Source organism: Aedes albopictus, chromosome 3 (genome assembly GCF_035046485.1).
Source record: "Aedes albopictus strain Foshan chromosome 3, AalbF5, whole genome shotgun sequence".
In the NCBI taxonomy this organism is placed as follows: Eukaryota; Metazoa; Arthropoda; class Insecta; order Diptera; family Culicidae; genus Aedes; species Aedes albopictus.
Window position 1 is genome coordinate 120410976 of NC_085138.1, and position 19152 is coordinate 120430127.

A 19152-nucleotide genomic window follows, 5' to 3' on the forward strand; every position below is an offset into this window, starting at 1 on the left:
ACAGGAACAGATACCAGGTAGAGTCGCATCCTTGACGAACAGGGACAGGATTTGCTCTTTGACGGTTGATCGTTGGAAGGATGGAAACGAACACCAGACAGGACAGCGGGCTTTTCGAACAGCGACAGGACTTGAACTTCTAGGAGTGACCAGGGACGAGGACAGGGACCAGACACTTGAACCTTGACTTGACAGGGCAGGGACGGGGAACAGACTTGACTTGACGACAACCGAAAAGGTGAGGGGATTTCTTGTAGAACTGGTAATTGATGAGAGTTTTTTTTTCTGAATTGTCTCTCCAAATTTCCTGTTAAGACTGATTTTATTTTAGTAGTTTTCCTACGCAGGTCTCCTATGATTAATTTTTAATTTATTGGTTACAACGATAACTAAGTTGAATCCGTGTATTAACTAGTTGTTTTTTTTTCATCTATTAATCCTAAAGCCTGTATCCGCAATAATCGGGACACAGAAATACAGCTGTAACTCTGCAATTGATACATTAAAGTTGCTAAAATATTGTCTAATAACATCTTATGATGTGCTCATTTCACCTATAAAATTTCATGTGAATAGGTGCAGTACTTTTTGTTGTAGCAACGAAAGAGTATAATGTGCGCTATTGAATTTTGTACAGCCCCTAGTTTTGCTTGTCAGAGCTGTAACTTTTGAATTTGGCAAAGGAAATGGCTGAAATTTTGAACACAAACCTCTCAATCTACGTTTGTTGTATGGGCAAAATTTCAAAAAAAAATCGATGCACTATCAACAATTTTATGGTCGAACATGTATTGGGACTGAACGTGATTTTAGCCTCTCAAACAGCAATTAGTCAGCACTCTTTATTGTTTCGATTGTACTATTGAAAGTACTATACCAATAATCATCAAATTTTGCAGGCATAACACATAATCAATTAGCTTCTGTGAAAATTTCATAAAAATTGGTAGAGAAATTCAAAAGTTATGAATAGGCAAAAATCGCACATGAAAATCTTGAAAAATTTTCACTGACACTCACCCCTATCAACACCAATAGCTTTTAAACCAATTGATCAATGTTGATGAAATTTTGCAAGAAAGTGTGTCTATATGTATCATATTTGCTAACGAAATTTCATATTTATCATTCCAGAACTTTGAACTGTAGCGCAAAAGAACCATCTAGTATGCGAATGAAAATTGAGTTTTTCATCCACAGTTAAAAGTAATGCATCGATTTTTATGAAATTTGGCACAAATAATAAACATACACCACATGGGTCTCCAGTTAGCCTAGTGGTTAAGGCTATGGATCGCCAATCCGGAGACGGAGGGTTCGATTCCCGTTCCGGTCGGGGAAATTTTCTCGACTCCCTGGGCATAGTGTATCATTGTACTTGCCTTACAATATACAAATTCATGCGATGGCAGGCAAAGAAAGCCCTTCAATTAATAACTGTGAAAGTGCTCAAAGAACACTAAGTTGAAGCGAGGCAGGCCAAGTCCCAGTGGGGACGTCGAGCCATAAAGAAGAAGAAGAAGAAGAAACATACACCAAAGAGTTCTCAGTTAATTATTTGGCCAATTTTAGCGATTCATTACAGAGGTACAGACGTACTTCTGTGACCCGATTATTGCGGATACAGGCTTTAATCTCTACAAAAGGGAGATCTGATGACGAGAATGAAGCGTTCTACGCGTAGCTAGTGCTCGCTGCGGGACGTGAAAATCGTGGTCGGCTACATGAACGCGCAGGTAGGAAGGGAAGAAAGGCCAAGGAAGTCAAGGAAATTTCCTTTACGAAAAGATCCTGGACCGACCGGGAATCGAACCCGTCACTCTCAGCATGGTCATGCTGAATACCCGTGCGTTTACCGCCTCGGCTATATGGGAGGAAATGTACAAACCGGTAATCGGGCGAAACAGCCTGCACGTCGTATCGAATAATAATGGCCAGCGATGCGTAAACTTTGCAGCCTCCTTGTATGGTAGTCCGAAGCACTTTCTTCGCCCGCAAATATATTCATAAAGCCACCTGGAGATCACCCGACCATCAAACGGAAAACCAAATCGACCACCTCCTAATCGACGGTATTTTTTTCTCGGATATAACCAATGTCTGCACATACCGCAGTGCAAATATAGATTCGGATCACTACTTAGTCGCTGTATGCATGCGCTCAAAACTTTCGACAGTTGTCACCACGCGTCGAAGTCGAACGCCGCGGCTTAACATCGAGCAGCTGCGTAACGTAGAAGTGGCTCAAGACTACGCGCAGCAGTTAGCAATGGCCCTACCAACGGAAGAGCAGCCTGGCGCAGCTACACTTGAAGATGGTTGGAGGGACATCCAATCCGCCATAGGTAGTACCTCGGCTACAGCACTAGGCTTCGCGACTCCGAATCACAGAAACAACTGGTATGACGGCGAATGTGAACAGTTGAAAAACGAGAAGAATGCAGCATGGGCGAGAATGCTGCAACACCGTACGAGAGCGAATGAGGCACGTTACAAACAGGCGCGGAACAGACAGAACTCAGTCTTCCGGATGAAGAAGCGTCAGCAGGAAGAACGAGATTGCGAAGCGATGAAAGAGCTGTACCGCGCTAAGGACACACGAAAGTTCTACGAGAAGCTGAACCGCTCGCGCAGAGGCATTGTGCCACAAGTTGACATGTGCCGACATAATCACGGGAATATCCTCACGAGCGAGCGTGAGGTGGTCGAAAGGTGATGGCAGCATTACGATGAGCACCTCAAAGGCGACGTTGCAAGCACCGAAGGTGGCGCGGTGATAGATCTAGAATTATGTGCGCAGGACGAAAGATTTCCAGCCCCTGACCTCCAAGAAGATGTTAGCCGGTTGAAAAACAACGAAGCCGCTGGAGCAGATCAACTACCAAGCGAGTTACTAAAACACGGTGGAGAAGCACTGGTGAGAGCACTACACTCGATCATTACCAAGATCTGGGAGGAGGAAGTATTACCGGAGGAATGGATGGAAGGTATCGAGTGCCCCATCTACAAAAAGGGCGACAAGTTGGATTGCGGGAACTACCGCGCGATCACACTACTGAGCACTGCCTACAAGATACTCCTTCAAATTTTATGCCGCCGTCTATCACCGATTGCAAGAGAGTTCATGGGGCAATATCAGGCTGGATTTATGGGTGAACGCGCTATAACGGACCAGATGTTCGCCATCCGCCAGGTGTTGCAGAAATTCCGCAAATACAACGTTCCCATCATCACTTGTTCATCCATTCCAAATCGGCGTATGATACAATGGATCGAGAACAGCTATGGCAGATTATGCACAAATACGGATTCCCGGATAAACTGATAGGATTGATCAAGGCGACGATGGATCGAGTGATGTGCGTAGTTCGAGTATCAGGGACACTCTCGAGTCCCTTCGAATCTCGTAGAGGGTTACGGAAAGGTGATGGTATTTCGTGCTTGCTGTTCAACATTGCTTTAGAGGTTGTAATAAGGACTAAGGAGAGCGGGGATAAACACGAGTGGACGATTTTCACGAAGTCCGTTTAGCTGCATGGTTTCGTTGATGATATTGATATTAGGTATTGCTCGTAAATTTGAGACGATGGCGGAAACGTTCATCCGACTAAAGAGTGAAGCCAGGCGAATCGGATTAGTCGTTAATGTGTCGAAGACAAAGTACATGAATGCAAAGGGCTCCAGGGATGAATCACCGCGCCTGCCACCCCGAATTCATATCGACGGTGATGAAATCGAGGCGGTTGAAGAATTCATGTACTTGGGCTCACTGGTGACCGCCGACAACGACACCAGCAGAGAAATTCAGAGGCGCATTGTGGCAGGAAATCGTGCTTACTTTGGACTCCGCAGAACTCTACGATCGAATAAAGTTCGCCGTAACACGAAGTTAACCATCTACAAAACGCTGATTAGACCGGTCGTCCTCTATGGGCACAAAACAAGGACCCTACGTGCAGAGGACCAACGCGCCCTTGGAGTTTTCGAACGGAAGGTGTTGCGTACCATCTACGGCGGAGTGCAGATGAAAGACGGGACTTGGAGAAGGCGAATGAACCACGAGCTGCATCAGCTGCTAAGAGAACCAACCATCGTCCATACCGCGAAAATCGGGAGGCTACGGTGGGCGAGTCACTTCATCAGGATGTCGGATAGCAACCCGATTAAAATGGTTCGCGAGAGTCATCCGACCGGTACAAGAAGACGTGGAGCGCAGCGAGCTAGGTGGATCGACCAAGTGGAGGACGATCTGCGGACCCTACGCAGAGTGCGGAACTGGAGACAAACAGCCATGGACCAAGTGGAGTGGAGGCGGCTACTATGTACAGCAGAGGCCACCCCGGCCTTAGGCTGATCGGTAAGTATCGGTACGGTAAGTACGTCACCAAATTTGTAAAAATGTCTATGTCAAAGCTTATTCCACCAGTTCGGTCGAATGTATTAAAATTAAGATTTTTTTGTGTTTGAGATCCGATTGTATTCATTTCTATTGTTTCTTTCTTTCGTGCTCAATCTCTTCAAAAATCAGAAACAACCTAAATATGTAGCGCTCACCTTTGTTTTAAGTAGGATTAATATAGGTACGGTTCCCTTGCCCTGATTTTTACCAAATATCTTTCTTGATGCGGGCGTCCGGTCCGGGGTATCGATCCTCTCTCTATGTTCAGTGCCTTGAAAACGATTCCTATCGCGAAAAAGACGTGACAAATTGAGCCCCCTCTGGAGAACGGATCATTCACTGACTGTGGACAGCAGCAACCAAAAGATAGGACAACCATCTCGAGAAGGAGGGATTGCTTTCTCCAGTTTGTGAATCCACGATAAATGTGAATTATTTAAGGTCACTGACAAGATTCAAAGAAAGCTCTCCGTCCCCCCGGATGGAGGAGGGTCATGGCTGCGGTCCATGGAAAGTGGAATATCATTCTGCTGTGCCTCGGTACGATGGGGATGCATCTTTTGACTGTACGGAATGCCTCGTTTCCCGTTGAAGGCGGGCAGGTCAGCTAGCAGCAACTGGTCGGTGGTGACAGAAAATGTAAATGTGAGGAAAGTGATGGTTTTTCTTTTTGTGATGATGATGATCCGGTCGGTCGGTCACTGGGGGTGACGACGTAGCGGAAATCCGAGTGAAAATAAAACGGCCTACAGAGCCATCATCGTATGCTGGTGGAAGGAAAACGGATAGAGGAACCGCAATCGAAATTGTTTCCGCTTGATTACACCCCTCGTTAATGTGAATATTCGTGGATGGGTGGAATAGTAGAAAATTATGCAGTGTCAATTACAACTGTCGCGAACAAACCTTTATTTTGCGAAGTCCTAAGAAAAGGAAAATAACACATTTCTGGATGTCTGTTGTTTGTTTTAGTAAAAATTCAGCTCCTTGTTCGAAATGCTGAATGAATGTAGTTGAGGTACGTATATTATATTCATAAGATTAACAACAATTAATTTCTAAGCAATATATTCTCGACTTTACATGATAAAAATATGTTGTTACTTTATTAATATTTGTAGTACATTATTGACCCCAAAACAGTCAATAGCAATTCACACCAATTCAAAACACTGATCTGATGAGAATGCTTTCAACAACAATCTGAGTGGAAGGTTTTTATGGATCCCTTTCAGCTTCAATGCGATGCCTAATGCGGTTCGAAATTTATCGACATCGTAAAATTTGCCTGCGGTATTCTAATACATTATCGGGAAGCATGTGGTAGTCCCATGGTGAAGCTTTGCTCAATTGATGATATTCTTCTTCCTCCTGGCGTAACGCCCGAACTGGTGCAAAGCTATTTTGCCTTTCTTGCACACCTAAGTATACTGAAAGGCTATAGGTTCACTCAAAAAAAAACTCCGTCTAACTCCGTTGGTTTGACCGCATCTAATCCGAACGCTTTTTAATTTGACCCCGATAATCTGCACATCATTCAAATTAAAAATAGTTCTACCGTTATTCTGCTAATGGAACTGGGTGAAACGGAACGCAGAATAAAAAAAAAAACAGCAGTGTTCTGATTTTGTTTATTTTTTTTATTTTTCAGCTGAAAATGTGACTTTTTTAAGAAAAAACGTTTCCGTTTGCAAAATAAAACCTATTTTTGTTGTTCCGATCGTTCGAGGACATCACAAGGTCCTCTAGTAATGTTTTTGTTGTGAGTTTGTGCTATCAGTTAAGCCGTTTTACTGTTATCATAGTCACGGCAAGCCTAATTAAAGTAAAACAAATTTTACAGATATCATTATAACTTTGGTTATTAGTATTATATTTTCATATTCTCAAATTGATTTAACACATTAAATATTGCACTATGCATGACGTAAAATGAGAATTAAAAAAATATATGTCTACATACTTTTACAAAAATTCAAACTATTCCTTATTTTCACACACCTAAACATATATAACCCCTCATGTAACCTCTTAATGGTGTCACCCAGTAAACCACACATCGTATTAAAAAGTGTATTTGAAATCGCATTTCTTGCCGCCAGAATTCAAAATCGTAAAAACCGCTAAATCTTGTGACAAGAATGACAAATCCAATTGTATATAAATCATAGTTTTGATTTAATTACGAGTAACTTTGTTGTGTAAAGATCAAGCCGTAAATAAAGCTAATTGAAATCGTTGCTGTTTGTATACGCTGACATGGCATATATTATGTTAGTGAGCTTTGGTTGGGAATCGCAACAACTTATTTAATGAAATTTTGACTGAGCATCGACACTGATAAATAAAAAGATCATTACGATGTGTTCACCATTTATTTTAAAGGTGATAGGTTATAATTCACTGCAAATTCATGGTCACAGATATGATGTTCAATTTCTCATTCCATCAAATCTTATCACATCAGCCCTCCCCGGTGAGCAACCAACACACTGTAGTCACTGTCATTCTGAGATTGTGATGTGCTTAAATCCAATATTCTTACGCAGATCCTTGCAAGTTCTGCTCACAATATTCAACATAATATTCCGAAAGTCGTCCTGCATGAAATTTGGCACTGCGACGAGGTGATTGGGTGTAATAATCATCTCACTTACTTCACTCAGCACACCGCCACCAATCGCCACTTGCTGATTATGTTTTGGTATACTGGAAACGTTCTATCAATTATATTCGGGCAATCCTTGGGATGTTCTTCGTTACCGAAAAAGGACGCACAATAATTCCCCCATGGGCATTGAACATTTTCCGCGACGACGACGACGGACGGCGACGACGACGGACGACGACAACGCAACGGCGGCACGTACACTCGATGTAGGACTTCTGTTGTAAACAAAACATGCCGTAATTACCGCAATTCAAACACGCTACGAGTTGTATATGTTGACAGCTCATCTTTTGGTATATCATGTATCAGTATAGCAACATGACGAAAGGAATCGCAATGACTTATGAAAAATTACAACCTAGGCTTCATATCAACCTTCATGTAGGAAAGCAAAGGCAAGTTTTACATGTGGGTTAGAAGACTCAAGTTTATATTGGTCAACATTTATGCCTTATTCAAGATTGATCTATTAGTACACTGGTATGAGTCTAGACTCACAATCTCGAGATGCCGTGTTCGAGGCTGGGTGTTTACATATTTTTTTGTTCATGTTTCGGACGTCGTATTACTAATCATTGGAAGTCGTATTTTCTTTCTTTCGATCGATTGTTGGGGCATCGTAATATTGTTCATGAGAAATCGTGAAATATCGTCCGAAGTATGTATATCGCCTCCACTTTGGTACGTATATAGCAGTTTTGTGCAGTTTATACGATTGAATAGGTTCTTATATAGTAGTGTATAACACAAATTATACAGACCAAAATGTTAGCTGGGCAGTGGCTGAACACAATAACAGCTGAATATTAGTTTAAAATATGGCTAGAATTCTTGAAATTCCATAACAAAATCCTAAGTCTTAAAGAAATTCCTATAATTCTAAATTTACTTTGGAAAATTTTTCAGAGGTTACCCTAGGGATTTTTTTAAAGAAATTCGGGAATTCCTCGAAAAGTTCCTGTGGGATTTTTTTCAGAAGTTCCTTCAAAATATCCTGCATCGAATGAAAAAATCCCTCAACTCTTGGGTGACGTAAAAACTTGACGTATTTTTAGGCACAGTACGTTTAATTGGCAAATTGAGAGATAAATTTGTGAAAAAATTACCACTTGTTTTGGTGGGATTCGAACCCACGACTCCGCTATCGCTAGTCCGGCGCTTTAACCAACTAAGCTACAGAACAAGTTACAACTCTGTAGAATAGAATGTCAAACTGGATTCGAAGCACCACCCTAAACGGGGTCCGTCTTTCACAACTTTATCTCTCTTTCGGCTCTTAGATGCCAATCTCCCGCACTCTCGCGGCCTACAAACTCCTGAGAATGGATTCCTAGAGACCTCCTGAAAATATTTTTTGACGAATCGCGAGAAGAAATTATTGAAAGAGATTCTGAAAAAATCCCATCAGGGGCTCCGGAAGGAAACCCGGGAAGGAATTCCTGGAGGAAACCCGAAAGATTTTTTTTTTTGAAGAATTCGGAAAGAAATTCCTGTACGGTTAGCCTCTTGGATTCTTGGATTCCTGGATGAATCTCGGAAGGATTTCCTGGAGCAATTTTCGAATAAACTCCAGGGTGAATCCTGGGAAAAATCCTGAAAAAACTCCTGTGAGAATTGTTGACTCGCAACTCCTTCAGTGATTCCCAAAGGAATTCATGGAGGAATCCTGGGAGAAATCCCGGACGAAAAAACTCCGCGAAAGCTCCTGGAGAAAACTCCAGATGAATTTCATGGGGGAATCCTGGAACGAATTCTTACACGAATCCCGGAAGGAATTGCTGTAAAAGTCCTCAGAAGGAATACCTGGAGGAGCTATAAAAAGCATTTAATTGAGAACTCCGGAAGAAATTCCTGAGGAAACTCTTGGAGCAAACTCGGATGGAATTCCCTAAAGGAATCACCGGGAGAATCTTCGAAGAAAATTCTGGGAAATATATCGAAGAAACTGCTACAGTAAATCCCGAAGGAACCGAATCGAAGAAATTCCTTGAGGATGAAATACCTGGAAGAATTGGGGAAGAAATATCTTGAAAAACCTACAAGAAAAATCGCTGAAGAAATATCTGAATCCCGGAATAAATTACCAAATAATTCTTGTGGGAATCCTTGAGGAAGGATCTCAGAGAAATTCGAGGACGAGCCACGACAGGAATTCTCGACGGATCTCCTGGAATGATTGTCGAAGAAACTCCTGGATTAGTTTCCGATGAATATTCCTGGAAGAATGCAGGAAAATGAGGACAAATGAATCATTTTCGAGTATGACACCCAACCATACGTCGAAGAGTCTGCTCAAACTGTTACTGGTCAGAGATTACTTGAAAAATGGGACATCCGCTCAGGAGGAACGAGAGAAGCAGAAATTCAATTCAAATGGTTGTTAAGCCCTTTTCAAATGTTGGTCTAGAACTGTAGAAATCTCCAGAAGGAATTCCTGAATGAAGACCCCTTCCGATTTTTTTTATAAATTTCTCCAGAACTACAGTAGGAGTCTCTGAGGAAGTATCCTGGAAGTAATTCCTGAATGAACTTCTGGAAGAATTGTCGGAAGAACTTCTGGATAAATCGCACAGAGAGATTCTTGGTAGAATCCCGAAAAAAAATCCTAGAAAAAGTAATGTTCACTAAGAAGGGATGCCTGTAAGAATCCCAATAATGAACTTCTAGATAAATCCCGGAAGGAATTCCAGGAGAAATCATTAGCAGAAACTCCTGGAAGAATCACAAGGAGAAACTCCTGGAGGAATCTCAGAAGAAAATTCTGGAAAAGCTCTGGAAGTAATTTCTATATGAATCCCAAGACGGAATTTCTAGATAAATCCCGGAAGATATTCCTGGAAAATCCTGGAAGGAGTTCTAGGAGAAATCTTGAAGCGAAGTCCTGGAAAAATCGCGAGAAGGAATTCCTTGAGGATTCTTCAGAAGGAATTCCTGGAATAACCCTATGAAACAATCAGCAGTAATCCTGGAGTAATTCTTTAAAAAAAAACATTTGTGTAATTTCCACTGTAATCGCTGAAGAAACCATTGTGAGGATTCCGGACGAAATTCAATAAGAAATCAATGTCTGGGGATCCCAACCAGAAATTTGGGATTCTGGAGGAATCCCAAGACGAACACACTGGAAATCCATAGAATAAGCCGTATGGGGAAAAGCTGTAAGAAATTCCTGGGAGATATGTTTTAGTAGCTGAAGAAATTCCTGGGAATTATGTTTTAGTCATTTCATAAGGATTTACTGTACGGTAGAAATTTACTGTACGGTAGAAATTCTGGAGAAATCCCAGCTGGAATTCCTGAAGGAATCCTAAATTTAAATTCTGAAAAAGTTCCAAGGAAAATCTATATATAAATTTATGGATGAATCGAGGGACGGAGTTATTAGAAAAGAAACATATAAAGTTTTGGATATATCCGTACAGGAGATTCTGTAGAACGTGTGAAGAATTAACTTAAGTTGAAATTCATAAATAAAAAAAATGTCATGCATTCCTTCAAAAGCTTTTCTTGGAAAGCCTCTAATTTCCCCAACAGGGGAGGGAAAAAATCTCCTGCAGGGATATATCCACAAAACTTTATATGTAGGCTGAATATTAAGTTAAATAGAATATTAATTGTGCTAACTTTTGTAACGTTTTACATGTTTGACAAATTGATAACTCTTACAGGCCAGAAAATCCATAATGTTGGCCCAAAATTCAAGATGCTGGTTATTTTAGGAAAATTTAGTTAATAAAACCCTATAATATGAATATATGTGGTGGGTGGAAAGTGTCAAGAGTCCAAAAAATGGCGACCAAAGTAAGTATTCGAAATTCAGAGTAGCAGCTTAAAATTTAATACGACACTTGTTTCAAAGAGGTTCAGGCTCTAAATCTATGCAATGTTTGGTATGAGGAAGATGTCCTAAGTCCAAAAATGGCGACCATAATATTCAAGATGATGACCAAAAATCCAAAAAGGCAGCCCAAAATTCAAGATAGCGTCTGTTTTAATGAGTTTTCAATGCATGATATTTGAGGAATGATAGGACATTTCAATCCTGAGGACCGTTTTATCTTTTTCGTTCCAATTTCATATGTATTCGACTTGGTATTCGTAGTACTTATGTGTTGAAATAAGCCACAAAACAGTAAAAGTCTGCAAAGACTACTCATTCCGATTTCTCTATACAACACGTTCGTTTCTAAGGCAACTCAGAGAATCATACTGCTGCAAGCGATTTTCCTTTTAAGCCAAACCACTCATGCGAAATCATTCGAAATCATTTGTATGCACGTGATAAACATCTGCCAGCTGCCAGTAGTGAATGTGGTTCTTGTGGTGTTTTTTTTATTTCGTTTCGTTCGTTTGAGGATGATGCTTCTTACTACTGTGGAAATCCCCGAGAGCAGATTAACCCGGCGAAAAGCTCAAACGGGGTTGCTCTCTGTGGTATTAGAATAAACCATACTCTGCTAGTCGAGCTTTAACATCCACTGGCTTGAGTAGGGCAACCTCATTTTAAATCCTGGGGAAGAGAGACGAAACAAGCTGCTTGTGGAAAATCACCGAGAACAGATTGAATCTAAATTATTCGTCATATTTTTGTAATCATTTTCCTCAAATGAAAATGAACGTCAACTTACAAATTTTGGTGAATCAGTTTCTTATGCTACATTTTCAGAGCTGCATAAGCTTTGTGACATTTTTGTCAGAGGAAAATAAGGGAACCACATCAAAGTGAGAATTACAGAAATAATTTTGATACATACAAGACCACCAATATAATGGGATCGTTGCATGTCAGAAAAATAATATACTTTCATGATTTTCGTTCTTTCCATGCTTCAAGGTTCAGTTTGTCACATTCTCCCAAAACATGTCGTTGACTTATTCAAACATCCAGCAGCCTGGGTTTATTTTTCATTTGCTACCTCCAAGTCCAGCTTTCAAGTTGATCCTGTTAGCATTCACTACTAGGTAGAAGGTCCGTAGAAACGAAGAATTTCACGTTGGTGCCACAAGAACATACAATATTCTGATGAAGCGCTCACATTCAGCTCAGAAAACTCTAGCTGCTGCTCTTGGAACTTGCGAAAGCAAATCTAAGGTTGTGAGAAAAAAAAATGTCCGAGGGTTAGCATCCCGGTTTATAGGAGAAGATAATGCTAAAGCAAGTGGCATTGAATGACTTCTCCGGTGCATAATGCTGCATTGGAAGCAGCAAAACCTTATAGTGAATTCAAAATAGGCGGCTTGTCTGTCCGTCCAGTAGTAACGAAGAAAAAAAAAGGCCCGGCATTGCAGCCGCCCGCGAAGCATCCCATGAAGGGAAAACAGAACAAACAGAAGGAGGTTGCACCGCAAGAGGAAACATTGGAGCTTGTTTTTGTTCAAAGTACATTGCTCTTCTGCTACTACTTATGGAGTATGTATGTACCTATTAGGCCGTTCGCAATGCTGTTTTATTTTGTATGGCGAGTTTTAAAAATTTTAAAACTCGCCATACAAAATAAAACAGCATTGCGAACGGTCTTAGCGGTGTTCTACCAAACAAAAACATTTTTTTTTCTTCAATTATTTTATTTCATGTGATTTTTTTTCAGTATTATTTTGTGAACAGTGGTGCGTGATTCATATTGGTTTCTTTACTTTTTTTCAGATTGTGATGTTTTTAAAGGCTCAATTGGGCTGAACTTTTTAATTTAAGTTTATTACACAAGTTTACGAAACAAAACGAAAATCGTGAACTTCTGTCAACGACCAAAATTTTTGAAGCACAATTTAGTGCTGATTTCGAAACCGACCTTCAAAAAATTTTAAGTAGAACAGTTTTTGAGTTTTAGCTCAACATCGAGTTTTGCAACTTTTCAAAATATGTAATTTACTAAAATTCAAATATATTGCGTTTTGTTCAACCAATTTTAAATCTTTTTCCATAAATTAAAAGCTGAATACAATACCATTCGATCATCTGAATACAGGTTTTGCATCAGATTGATGAAATTCAAGATATTGGCGAGTTTTAGGGACAACCATCTTAAATTTAAGCAAAATATCTAACTTTTTTTTTTAAGAAATGTGTTTTTTTTTTCAATAAGAAAAAACCAACTTAAAAATTCTTTCTCGACGTTTATTTGACATGTCATATGTAGGCGAGTTACGGTAAAAATTTCAGCTCAATCGGAGCATTGATTACGGAGAATGAGATGTTTGAAATGAGCGACTTCGCTTAAAAATAGAACAAAAATCGATTTCAAATCATCAACCTTGTATGGAAAGTCGAAAAAATTTCCACTCTACTATAATTTTTTTCTTTCGCGTTTTCGAACTCAGGGCATGATTCTACACCAAAAATGACCATCAGCTTACCGAGTTCAAAAATGCTGTAAACTAGTGTTATCAACAAATATCGTGCTTTATCCTATTCCAGCGTAACACTTAGTCAACAATGTGCCACCTTATACTCGGTTTCCAGCTGCAGCTCTCGTCACGCACAACGCTCGCCAGATCACATTCCGCATGAGTAACAAACAGAAACTTTACAGGGTTGTTTTCTGGTATTTTAACATCATACCCTGCCCATCTTTTCTGTAGAGTTTTCTTTTTAGAAGGCGATAATGAACCTCTCCTCACAAATAGTGAAGCAACCCTTGAACTCCTGCCACCCTACCACTTATCTACTTTCATGCCTGAGCGCCCATGGTGGTGCTAGCAGACCGCATTGAAAGATCTCTATCCTAGGCGATTGCCAGCCATATCGCCTTGACCTGTGACCAGGTAAAATTTGTCGACTTGCTTGAATTCGTTGTTGTGGCTGCGCCGCCATGAGCCTGTGGGTCTGTCTCTGCTACGATGTCCTGCTGGGTGCCAATCTAACGCTTGATTGCAGATTTCGTTTCCAGCCTTGCGTAGAATGTGGCCAACCTACCTCCACTTTCGCTCCCGAATTTATTTCGCTATCGCCTTTCTAAGACATCGACGATGGAGCTCCACGTTGGTGATCCAATTGTGAGGCCATCATGCACGAATTATATACCGCAGGCATCTATTTATGAAGACCTGCAGCCGTTGAGTGATCTCCACTGATACGCACCAGGTTTCACTGACGTATAGCAGCACAGATTTCACGTTCGAGTTAATAATTCGGATTTTGGTGCGTCGATTAATCTGTTTTTTTCCATACATTTCTTAAACTCGCAAAAGCAGCCCTCACCTTTTTGATCCGTGCACCTATGTCGATCTTGGTGCCACCATCGGCCGCCATTTGGCTACCAAGGTATTGGAAGCTTTCAACATTCTCCACTGTTTGCCTAAAGGACGAACACGATGAAATTGCCATACAGAAAATATTGTATAACTTTTGATTGCGTTTGCCAAAATAGCTATTTTTTTACCATGAATAGTATATTATGTGTAGCTACTTGAGAATCTTAAGCAAACAAACATTTTGGAAAATATCACTTTTTTGCCGTTTCAACGCTGGCGCCAAAAATACTGAACCGATTTCATTGAAAATTTTTATGTACGTAAAGTATGTATGTAGAAGTAGTTTGTCAAAGTTTCATTCAATTTGATCATATCGTTAAAAAGTTATAGCCATATATGTCGCACTATGTCACAATAAGCAGATGTGGTTTTTGGTATATGTAGTGAAATTCAAACTGCTCTTACTTTGAAAATACTCAACAAAAATGGCTGAAATTTTTACTGTAAATAGTTTAACACAATATTATTACACTGTCAAAGTTTTATAAAAATCGGGACAGTGTTACCAGTTCTACAGTCAAAATAGTGCACGCGGAACTAAAAATGGTCAAAAAGTACCTAAAATTTACCTTGAAGCGATTTGAGCTTTGGATATTTACTAGAAAAGTACTAAACCGATTTCGATCAAATTTTTACCACTTAATTGATACTATGTTAAGAATATCGAGTGAAATTATCAAACGTTTTGATGAGGTAACAAAAAAGTTATAGCCTAAGTAATTTTTTGAAATGGGTGTACAAATTTTCTAAAATCTCATTTTATGATATCGACAATATATGCGCCAATACTCAACCGATGTTAATGAAAATTTTATGGTATTAGCTACACATAATATACTATTCATGGTCAAAAAATAAGCTATTTTGACGAACGCAATCAAAAGTTATACAATATTTTCTGTGTGGCAATTTCATCGTGTTCGCCCTTTACCGGAAATGAAAGTCTATTTAATAAAGACAAATCAATTAATCAATCAATCTTTACCGGAAAGCTGGAAAGGTTGACCGTGTTTACATCCAACGATTTGGTCTTGTTGACGTTGATGGTACGATCTGCTGCCGAGGAGCGATTGGCAAGATCACCGAGCTTGCTCTGCATATCAGAGCGCCGTTGAGCTAGGAGAACAACATCATCAGCCAGTTTAAAGTCATTTAGGTGTTCCATGGTAATGGGCCACAGCAAACCACGATTTGGTTCACGGTCAATCGCACCTACCAGGATCTCGTCGATTTTGATGATGAACAGTAGTGGTGATAGTATACATCCTTGCCTCACTCCAGCAACGACCCGGATGAGATCGGACAAAACACCGTTATGCAGTACTCTGCACGAAAATGCCCAATACTGTGCTTCAATGAGGCCTGTGATTTTCTCAGAGACACACATGCGCCTAAGGGCTTCTCACATGTTTTCGTGATTGAGACGGTCGAATTCGTCATCAATAAACACCAGATAGAGAGATTCTTGGAACTCATTGATTTGCTCCAGAATGATACGGAGCGTGACAATATGGTCCACACAGGATCGTCCGGTACGGAATCCTGCTTGCTGCCATCGGAGAGTTGCGTCAATCTTCTCCTGTATCCGGTTAAGGATCACTTTGCAGAGGACTTTGAGAACGATACACAGTAACATGATGCCCCGCCAATTATCGCATACAGTCAGGTCACCTTATCTTTACTACTACTTCTTGCATCCGGATGCATCCCTTTCATTTCATTTTATTTATGCTAAGGTGTTGGTGGAAAGGCCAACACTACACCCCACTCAATCCAATATATTGTTTTCCAAAAATCCTATTCCTGTGAAATCACATCATTTTTGCAGCATATCTGTCGCGTCGTAAAAGTGAATTACATCACAAATCACACGCAGCATATTAGCCGCCTCAGCTTGAAAGTGGGTTCAGCAATCGCTAGAAGCGGATCGATAGATGAACCATATATAAGTAAAATGTCGGCATGGATTCGTACACTGATCCGGTGATTGTGAAGCATGTCCCTTGTCTCTCGGCTATTTCACCAAGCCAGAAGGTGGGTCATACTATGACACTCAGGCATCCAATTTTTCACTCATGCGATCAAAACCCCCGGATTTATCCGCCTCCGCGATCATGATTATTCATTGCATGGGATGAAAAATAAAAGTCTCTCACTCCAGCGCTCACGATAATTCTCTTTCTCTCCATGCACAACTCACGGATAAACAACAAAGCATCCAAATTTTCACTCCGTCCGCGAGCCACATAACGTCTCCACCGATACACGAGATTAATTATTTGACGTTTAGTGGTACCGTGTTTACAAAAAATCTACTTATTTTCAAGGCCATCTAGATAACACGGCACCGCTCAGACGCCAACCGGGTGAAAACGTAGATTCGTGCAGACTGTGCAACCCTCTTCTCCTGCGAGAGTGAACGAGCGCTAGTTGGAGAGATCATACTTTTATCACTCAAAGGAACCGGAGTGAGCGCCTTTTCAATCGCCTGACGCCTAGTTGTGCAAGGAAAATATCCAGGCTGCTTTATTCAGATAGTATCACTGTGTGATAGATCGTTACTCGCGTGAGTGATGCCTGATGACACTGATACTAGGTGGAACGGATTTATTGACGCTTTCCTAATGCCGCCTTTAGTTCCTCTATGAATTTTTCAAATAATTTATATAGAGAACCTCCCAAAATGGCTCCACTAATCTCTTAGAAATTCCATAATTAAGATCACCCATGGCACTCTTTTTGAAATGGACCTTCTCTGAAATTTGTTTATGGATTATCACATTTTTGTGAACTCCTTCAGCAGTTTCAAGAATTCTTCATGAATGTCAGCAAGAAATTACCTCACAATTTTTTTCATGGATGTCTTTTTTTTGCATTTTAGCAATTTCTTTGGAACTTCTTGCAAGAGTTCTTCGAAGAATCACTTGAAAAATTACGTCACAGCTTACCGAAGAAATATCTAGAAGGTTTCTTTTCAGAATTCCTCCTGCGGTTCCTTCAGAAATGTCACCTGGGATTCCTGTAGGGATTCTTACTAGAGTTTTTTTTTTGACAGATATTTCTCCACATATTTTATCAGAAGTATTTTATGAAGTTACACAAAAAATATTGAAGTAATTATTTAAAGGTGACTTGAAGGAATTGCTAAAGGAATGTTTGAAAATTTCGTGACGAGATTCCTGAACAAATTACATTGAAGCAATTTCAAAAACAATTGTTGGAGGAGTTTCTGGAGGAATACCTCGAGAAAAACCTGGAAGAACACATTTAGATGACTCTAGAGGAATACCTAGAAGAATTTTATGAAAAATTTTTGGATAAATTTTTGGAAAAAAAAATCCTGGAGAAGTTTCTGAGACAATCCATGGAGAAATTTCCAAAGGACAACCTTGAGCAAAAATCTCAATAAATTTCTGAAGGGATTCCTGCAGGATGATTTGAAACAAACCCTGAAAGAGCCCCTGGAGATACTTCTGGATGAATTCTTGAAAGAATTTCTTGCAAAATATCTGGAAAACATTAGTGGATAAAAAGCCATGCAGAATTTGTGGAGCAAATTTTAATGCAATGGAAGAACTTTTAAAACATTCACCAAAAGAAAGGAAAAAATCTTTGAAGCAATGCCATTCAAACTGAAGAATGATGTACAGTAATTAAAGGAAGACTTCCAAAAGAGCTCCTGAAAGAATTTTTGAACGATCCCCTGAAAATTTGTGAACGAATCCCTAAAGAACTTCCAGAAGAAACTCTTGAAAATTTCCTGGAGAAATTCCTGAAGAAACGCCTTAAATAATCCCTGAAGGAATTCCGAAAAAAAAAACCAAAAGGAATTTATATTTAGAGAAAATCATTTAGGATCCTCTCGAGGAACTCCAGCAGCAAAATCAGAAATCTGAATTTCTGAAACAATCGAAGAAATTTTATTCTAAAGAATTATATTCCTTATTAGGAAAAATCATCCAAATAATGTATATAAGGTTCAATTTTAAAATAATTTCCTTAGGCGCATGCTAGTATATGGGGTGCTGGAATTTAACACCCTTGAGTAAGTAACCAGCCCTGATTTTGCCATGGCAACCCTGGTCTAAAATTAGTTTTAGAAAAAATTATCCCCATAAACGTGGAAGGGAAGAGATCAGAGAAAAGCTTACTCTCTATACAAATTTACAAATTTGTGTATACTCAAATGTTCAACTTGCTGAATACAGTGTTTTAATTATCCCAACATAGGGAACCAAAACAAAAAGTAGACGAATAGTGAGAGAAGGTAGGTTGATGTGATTTGAGATGAACAAAACTCTGTCCACATGATTATATGGAGAGCACATTATCAGGATTACGAGACAAAATTAGTTGAAAATGTCCAATTTCACAAGCTTACTAGCTCTCACTAGCGGCAAAATTGCTAAACAAATTGTTTGCATTTGTGATGCCCACAAACTTCTACAAAACGAAGATTCGAAAAACTTTTTATCTCATTGAAATCGTGAAACAGAACTAGTTAAAAATGATCAATTTTGCATGCTTATTAGCGTCACCTAGTGGCAGAACTGTGAACCAAACAGCATGCGATTATGATACCAAAGGTCTTCTGAACAAAATTGCCGAAACTTGAACTTTCTATCTTATCGAGTTAAGAGGTAGAACCAGTTAAAAAGGCTCATTTAGGTATGCCCAAAAGCTTTCGAATTCCGAACCAAACTGCTTACCTTTATGATGTCATTGAACTTTTGAACCACTTTACTTGAAAACTGCTCCTTTGTAGATTAGCAGGATTTCAAGATAAAGCAGCATAGATTTAGTTGTCTTCATGTGATGATAAAGCTTTGCA

The 19152-nt window shown here is 39.8% G+C and overlaps 2 protein-coding genes across 23 annotated transcripts in view; both read right to left on the bottom strand.

The window, feature by feature from the left end:
• LOC115268722 (voltage-dependent calcium channel type A subunit alpha-1) overlaps nucleotides 1–19152 on the bottom strand; it is a 561442-nt gene that overhangs the window by 433118 nt on the left and 109172 nt on the right. The gene's annotated exons all lie outside the window — the stretch shown is intronic.
• LOC134290337 (uncharacterized) overlaps nucleotides 4855–19152 on the bottom strand; it is a 28853-nt gene continuing 14555 nt past the window's right edge. Inside the window, exon 4 of the mRNA XM_062857454.1 lies at nucleotides 4855–5016. Coding sequence (XP_062713438.1) covers nucleotides 4855–5016 — 162 coding nt within the window. The remainder of the gene's footprint in view (nucleotides 5017–19152) is intronic.